The sequence below is a fragment of the Rhagoletis pomonella genome, unplaced genomic scaffold (assembly GCF_013731165.1).
Source record: "Rhagoletis pomonella isolate Grant_MI unplaced genomic scaffold, Rhpom_1.0 Rhpom_scaffold_00008, whole genome shotgun sequence".
NCBI lineage: Eukaryota > Metazoa > Arthropoda > Insecta > Diptera > Tephritidae > Rhagoletis > Rhagoletis pomonella.
The window spans coordinates 21,679,535-21,687,780 of NW_023458562.1; the positions used below are offsets into that span (position 1 = coordinate 21,679,535).

The window sequence follows — 8,246 nt, forward strand, 5'->3', positions numbered from 1 at the left end:
TTTTGGTCAATATGCGTTTTTATCCGAAACCTAAATGTTTCGGTACCGAGTATCGGAAGTACTGGATACTTTTTAAATCGGTACCGAGTATCGATCAATACTTAAAAGTATTGACTCAGCACATCACTAATACGGGAACTTATCTGATGAGTCAGCTGCTGCAAACTTGTTTATTTCAGTGACCTCAGTTATCATTTACGATATTCCAAGCAATAAAAGGGGTTGCCTTTCAAGTTAAATAGTAGAACTCCACAGCAGGCTTTCAGAGCGTTCCGTGCCCGAAAAACATGTTAAGAGTTCTGCTCTTAAGGTGTTCCCGGTTTGATCCGTTTTTGGGGGAATTTTAGATCTTAGATTTTACCATTCTATTTCAGTTTGGCTAACTAAATAGAAATAGCAAAAGGAGCCAAATTGCTATTCATCAACGTATGCTAACATATATTTCACCCACCATAAAGGCCCGTTTACATACAACTTTGGCGTTGCGTTGGCGTCGCTTCGACAGCTGACTATGAATACATGTTATGTGGTTATGTGGAGAACCAAAGATGGCCATTTTTCAACTTTTCGCGTGCGTCGTGCGTCACCTGTTCCAAATAATCAAAACTATGTGAAATAGGTTGGGGAGAGAGAGGATTTTTGAGAATAACTTTTGTGTGCCGTCACACTGGTGCAATTGCGAGAGAGAAATGCGAAAACGTGAGCAAGAATGGAAGAAGAAGAAAAAATGTTGCAAGGAAAACGTAAACAAGTTGCACAAGTGTGACGTCATGCAAACAACGATTCTTTCAAATTCGTTAAGAGAGGAATAGCGGTCCGAGATCGGCGCATCCTTTGTATTCTCTCAATCGTGCGTGCTTGCTACAATGAACGCTTAGCAGAGAATACTTTGGTCACTAAATTAACATACTAGGGGCAGAATAAATCAAAATTTTAAATCAATAATTGCATTAGAAACTATATTTCTCAACCGAACTTTTTGGAGAGGGCATGAACCGCCATTGACAAAAATGCAACCCCCGACCACCTAGGCCCCCTATGGTTCCCTACGGACCCCTCAGAAAAATGGCCAAAAATCGAAATTTTTACTTGCGTCCACAGTATTTTTGCGTAGAATTCCTTAGGGATTATAACCCTTACTACGTAGAATTCTCCTTTCTGTGTGACCTAACTGGGGCTACCGCCCCAGTGATGTAACCTTGGGAAGGGATGAGGTAACTAGAATTCCCTTTCTGAGTGGTAAGACTGGGGCTGCCGCCCCAGTGATGTCTATTTTGGTTACTGGGTGTTTTATAAAAATGCCTTGTATATAAAAATGTGTATATAAAAATGTATTATGCAAATGAATATTTAACATTTTTCAAGCGAATAAACGCAAATGAAAATCGTGATTTTTGACAATTTTTCTAAGGGGTCCCTAGGGAGCCATAGGGGACCTAGGTGGTCGGGGATTGCATTTTTGTCAATGGCGTTTCATTCCCTCTTCAAAAAGGTGGGTTAGAGGTGCCACGCCCACTTACATTTCGCCCAGCGCCCCTTTAACGAACGGCCATAAAGGAAAGCCAACCCCAGCTGTATGTGGACGGGCCTTAACGGTGAGTTTGGACATACAACTAAATACAACCGTGCGAAAAAATTATATCGTTTTTTTGCAACAGAAGAAATTTATTTACGATATTAATGTTGTATGGTAAAAAATTGAAAACAAACTATCATCATAACTGCATCATTGGCCACAATAAAATACCTTTAAAAAGCGATCAAACATATGTTAATTTAAATGAATTTTTTCAGGTACGGAATTGTGTAAAGCCGGAAAAATAAACCAAGTTTGCAATCTGCAATTAAAATTATCAGCGCATTGGGAAATTGATTGTCAAAAAAAATAATACAAAAGGGTGTGTTTCCAGCCAAATTATTACCGCTATGGTTGGAATAATTGACGATACTCGTTTGCATTATCCCGTTGGGACGCGCATCAAAATAGGTGACAATTATGGTACCGTCAAGTACGTGGGCGAGGTAAGTTCAACAGACGGGTGTTTGTATGTAATTTTTTCGTGTCTATACATCAATTCTTGCATAGGTAACTGGCTATACAGGCTCTTGGTTGGGGATTGAATGGGATGATCCGCGCCGTGGTAAACATAATGGATGCCTTGATGGCAAACACTACTTCCATACGCAACACTCTAACGCCGGTAGCTTTGTGCGTCCCGGTAAAATAGGTCCCTTTGAATCACTTGAAGATGCAGCCAGGGAACGCTACCTAGGTTATTCGGCTGAAAACAGTTTGGACGCATCGCTGATACGCGAGGCCCAGCAAAATATGCAAGCAAGTTTCTTTGAAGTTGTGGGCATGGATAAGATAGCACGCAAGCAGAGCAAATTTGAGCAGTTGACTGAGGTGAGCGTCGATAATTGTCCAATAAACGCAGCAGGCTACTTAAAGGATTTCGAAGTGCTTGCCACATTAAATGTTAGCTCTACTCTTATTTGGAATTGGGAGATAGTCGCAAATATATGTAAGCAGGTGCCGACTTTAATGGATTTAAACCTAAGGTAAATTGCTACTTAAAATAGCAATGTTAATAAAGCACAAAAGTCTTGATTTACCTTATTATTATACTGATTAATTTAAACCTTCAAGCTATAAAATCGATAATCGTTCCCACGACAGTCGGGTCTACGTAACCGGAACGACCCAGATTTATATCTGGCCAAGGACTGTCACTCCAGCAACACTCCCCAAAAACCCTTTGGGGAACTTGTATGCTGCTACAACAACAACAACAACAACATAAAATCGATAACCTTGAAAATACACTTTCAATGCAACGGTATTTCCAAACTTAAAACTTAAGATAAAAATATTTTTGTTTTGTCCTTTTTAAATAGTTGCAACCGCTTATTATTACCAACGGAAGCGCAAATTAAAGAATTAGAGCCAGCTTTTCGAAATTTGCAATGTATTAATCTGCGCAACTGCGGATACAATGACTGGACAAATGTGGTGCACACTGCTAAATTGTGGCCACAAATACAAGTTCTGGCGCTTCAAGAAAATCCTTTAACGGAGCTAAGTGAAGTTAATTGTAAAGAAGTCTTCAAAAACCTAAGGTTTGTAAAACGTGGCCCAAATATATAATTTTAAAACGCTTACATATGAGTTAAAATACTTATGTATATTTATCTATTTTGCAGAGAATTGGATTTACATCGTACAAAGATTATGGACTTTGACCAAGTATGCAAATTAGGCAACATAAGTACACTGAAAGCTTTGAATCTCATGGAAAATGGCATAGAAGAAATTAAGTTACCAGATTGTGAGCCGCATGTCAAGCTCCAAATGTTTGTTGGATTAGAGCAATTGAACTTGCTCTACAATCCGATATGGAATGAAGCAGACACTTTTAATGAATTGGATAAGCTGCCTAAATTGAAACGCCTTCATAAAACTCCTCATCTGAAATCTGATTTTGACGAAATGTTTTCAAAAGCTGTGGGTATGATTAGTCAATTAGAAATGCTTAATAAAGTTGAAGTAAGTCCTGAGGCGCGTCGTGATGCTGGCTATGATACATGGAAACGTTTTGCTATAGAATGGTTAAAAGCTCGAGAGAAACCAGAAGTGTTGCACGATTTCTACAAAAAACATCGTTCATATGCAGCCATAATCAAAAGTATACATTCAATGCATAGAATTATTAGGAAGCTCTAATTTACTTAAAAAATGTTTTAACTTGTAGAGTACGGATCGCCAGCTGAGTTTATTGTACGGCCGAGCGTGAAACATTCAAATTTAATTAGGATTAGTGTACTTAACCAACAAACTGGAGAGATCTGGGAAAAACGAGTACCGCGAATGATTACGGTACAAACATTACAAGGTCTGATTGCGAAACGCTTTCAACAGGTTGGCGCAACAGTTTCTAGTTTGCCTCAGCTGTCTTATGTTGATGCCAAATATCCGGATCTAGTTGTACCGTTGGACAATAGCGCTAAGACATTAGATTTTTACAGCGTTCAGGAAGGCGACAAGGTGATTGTGAAATAATAACAAATTGCCTGGTCGGTATCCATCATTTCTTTGTTGAAAAATTATTCTGGAACAGCTTAGCCGCAAAATTATATTATATGTATAATTCAATAACATAATAGAACTGATTTTTTATTTTCTGGAATTAAGTTGCATATTCCTAACCCGTTATACATTTTTCGTCGTTTAAAGTACAAAGCCGCGTATCGTCGTTCTGCAAAACCACGTAACCGACATTTTTTTTTGCCAAAAATTGGATTTGCTCACACAAGCTCTTGGCTCAAGCCTTATCCATTCGTCCTAAAATACACTAGCCAGAAATGCGATTGCTTTATAAAAAAAAAAACCATTTTGAAATATGAGTGTTTTTACTCCCTAGAAAACCACTTATTCTACGTCTCATACGCGGTGTTGCATTATCTTGATACGCGGTGTTGCATTTTGATTATACGCGGTTTTGAACTTTAAACGACGATTTGGTCATAACACATTTTATCTATTTGTTACAAAACTAATATCTTCAAATTATTTTCTTTAAAAATATTATTGCAATAAATATAAAATTATGTGAGAATTAAATTATATAAAGCAAATGCTTCTGGTATGCGATGATTAGGGGTAGGAAATCCTCTACCGCCCCTCCCCCCTAATATATCTTTTTTAAAAATTGGGGGTCTAAAGGGGGTTTTTTGATTCTAAAGGTGAATAAGAGTAATGTGTTGTCGGCTGGTCCGATTTGGAATATATGTCAGCTCCTTCAAAATAAACATTGAGACTAAAAATTTGTAGGTGGCCCTGGGTTCGGACTGCTGCTAAACATTCATTAACTTTCCGAGGTATTTCGCCCCTGCTACTCACTTTCGCTACAATTATAACGAGTTGTCCCTTCTTGATATCTATGTTCATTGGTACGGTGTAATATAAGGTCGGTGTTATGCAGACAAACTTTTGTTTGCCAAATTAAATGGCGGCTGCTTAGTTTGCTCGGAGGTGGTTATGTCGAGTTTGGCACAGGGTTGCACGTTCATTATGGTTTTCATGGCTATTGCCAACACGAAATGAGAATTTCAGATGTACATAACGCGCAAAATTTAAAATTTTTGTATATGACAACACCGAATTTGCTGCAGTTTGACCAAACAAAATTAGTTTGCTGTGAGAGTCGCCAAACTCGCTCTCTCCGAGTTTGCTGCAACAACAATTGCACGCAGTTTGCCAAACAAAATTTCTGCATAACACCGACCTAACAAGTTATACACTGAACTATATAATCTGTACTAGTATCTATAATAATAGACAATAATTTGCAATGTTTTTACACCTTTGCAATTAATTTCGGTTATTATTACACAGTCATGACTTGTGCCACTCTGCCATAGTACGATTGTTGCTCTCTTTCATACCACAGTCATTTTGTATACAACTCTGAATGACCAAAATGCATGCTCCTTCTCATTATCAACGCTGATCAGATTCTACCCCCGAGGGTACTTAAAAAGGTTTATTACTGTATATACTGTGCTGGGTAGGAATGTTCGATATTTAAGAAAGAATCGATATCATGATTCGATTTAATTCACTGCATGTAAAATCGATATGGCGATATATCGGGCTGAGCAATATCGATATCGGAAAAATCGATGTTGAAAATCCTACTCCCAATTGAATAGAACATCAGACCTGCTTGTCAACTCACCTAATTGTGTTATTTCCATCTTGTATATTTACTGAGGATTAAAACGGGATGCCGGTCGACTAAGCGGTTTGTCAAACTTAAGAGCTAAATAAATCACACAAGCTGCTGATTAAACCTACTTTAGTATTTTCCCATACACTTATTTGTAGATCAAAAATAAATTTCAAATTAAATATCGATATTGCGGGTAAAGTATCGATGTCTTCGATATATCGACCTTGGAATATCGATTCAAAAAATCGATTATCGTGCCATGAAATATCGATATTCAGAATAATCGATACGATATCGAACATTCCTAACGCTGGGAGAGGGATAGATATATCGGCCTTGGAATATCGATTCAAAAAATCGATTATAGTGCCATGAAATATCGATATTCAGAATAATCGATACGATATCGAACATTCCTAACGCTGGGAGACGGATAGATATAACATCAACTGTCCACACCCCTCCTTATCTCACCACACACCAACTAACCACACGTCACTTCACCTAAAGCCTGATATACAGTTCAATGCGAGCGTGAGCGTGAGGTTTTTATTTTGACCAATATCTTCGTTATTACTCAACTTTTTGCTATAGTCGAGACATGAAAAGATAGAGAATTAAAATATATTTCATTATTATAGAATAAAAACTAATTTAAAATGCATTATATGCATTTTTTTCGAGCTTGCACTCAACTGTGTGCGTACGCAAAGCATTCGCATGTGAACGGCAAGTTTTGACGGATGTGGCATATTATGCATTTTAAATTAAAGCTGTGACAGACGGCAAAGCTTATGCTTATAATCTGGCACACATATGCACATAATAATTTTGAGCCATCTTATAGCAAATTAAGCACAACGTTAACAAAAATTATACAACCACTCTTGAAATGAACCACATTTCATTTTTTCATTAACTTCAGAACGCACGAATTACTTCTATTTTTCACTTGAAAATACACAATACGTTTGCAATACGTTTGCACTTGTTTATAAACAAAAAGTTTGTTTACGTATTGCCATAAACGTCAAAGTCGGCAAAACCAAAGTAGCGGTTTCGGGAATGCGCCACCTTCAGTTTATTACACCATGCGGAAAAATGGTTTTTTTGTTCCCGTACATTTTGTTGTTAACTAAATACGTTGGAGTTTTCTTGAATATTTAATGTAAGGAAACCAAGATGAAACGGAGCGATATTTTAAACCACCTAGTTGCGAATTAAGACGGCAGCGATGGGAAGAAAGCTGTGGTGAAAGTGATTTCATTAGTTGTCCGTCCAAATCAAGCACTTTCAAACAAGCTCGTTTATACACAGGCACAGTCCCAATGCCATACGAAATAACTGATACGTGTGAGGATTTAGTACACGATCAGGATACATTCTTTGTTGCTTTTATGTGGCAAGCACAATAAAAATACCGAGTTTGGTACAAATTGGTAGAACGGTTACCGATATACATATATGTGATCATAGGTGGGCGGTGCCACGCCCATTTTCCAAAATTTTACCATAAACGTATATCTTGGTAAAGAATTGTTGCAAGCATCAATTTTGAATAAATTAGCTTTAATATTTACTGATTTATCGAAGATTTTGTATTTCTCTAAATTACCGTTATATGGGATGTGGGCGTGGTTATTGTCCGATTTTTTAAATTTTCGGCCATTTAGTATGCTGTATCAAGGCCAAAAACTGTGCCAAGTTTAGAAGAAATTGGTGCAGCGGTTACCAAGATATACACATGTAACGATAAGTGGGTGTGGCTAAGCCCATTTTCAAAAAATTTATAATATTCTTATTTGTCGTCTGAAAATTATCACAAATATCAATTTTGAGTGAATTATATTCAGTAGTTACTAAAATATCGCAGTTTTCGTATTTCTGGAAATTACCGTTATATGGGAAGTGGGCGTCGGATTTCGCCCATTTTCAATACCAACCTACCCTGGATTAACGCAAATCTACATACCAAATTTCGTCGAGACATCTCAATTTTTGCTCGAGTTATCGTGTACACGGACGGACGGATAGTCGGACAGACGGACGGACAGACAGACATGGCTTAATCGACTTCTCTATTCATGCTGAGCATTTATGTATACATTTGTCTATATCTATCTCGATTCGTTTTGGCTGTTACAAACAACCGTTATGTGAACAAAATTAATATACTCTTGTGCACAAGTGCGCTCGGGTATAAAAATAAACGCACAAAAGCATAAAACTTGGGCAATTAAAAACAAGAAAATTGCTAAAACTATTTTATAAACAATTTGTTTGGGAAATGTTTAGTTATTGGCCCATCGTTTTTCGGGTGGGGGGCGGAGGGGGAGGGGGCGTGGCCCCCCAAACGCCCCTCATTCGAAAGGGGACAGTCGCCACTTTACGAAAAGTGGCGATTTGAAAAAAAAATTAACTAAAAATATTGTGAAATTAAGAAAAAAGCGACAGATAGAAATGTTGTAGTCATAGTAATATGATAGTATTTTAGCGCAGAACTTCTTTTTGCGT

General features: G+C 37.6%; 1 protein-coding gene across 2 annotated transcripts; it reads left to right on the top strand.

Moving 5' to 3' along the window:
* Positions 1–1,671: 1,671 nt before the first annotated feature.
* On the top strand, positions 1,672–4,282 carry LOC118744403 (tubulin-specific chaperone E). Of its 2 annotated transcripts, XM_036477400.1 has the most exons (6): positions 1,672–1,690; positions 1,795–2,022; positions 2,087–2,562; positions 2,899–3,120; positions 3,205–3,686; positions 3,753–4,282. In XM_036477400.1, the coding sequence occupies exons 2-6, from the start codon at positions 1,927–1,929 to the stop codon at positions 4,058–4,060; spliced, it is 1,584 nt and encodes a 527-aa protein (XP_036333293.1). In that variant the 5' UTR covers positions 1,672–1,690; positions 1,795–1,926; the 3' UTR covers positions 4,061–4,282. The 2 variants fall into 2 exon arrangements, with proteins under 2 accessions (XP_036333293.1, XP_036333292.1); XM_036477399.1 differs by lacking the exon at positions 1,672–1,690 and having other exon boundaries at positions 1,697–2,022.
* Positions 4,283–8,246: the final 3,964 nt, after the last annotated feature.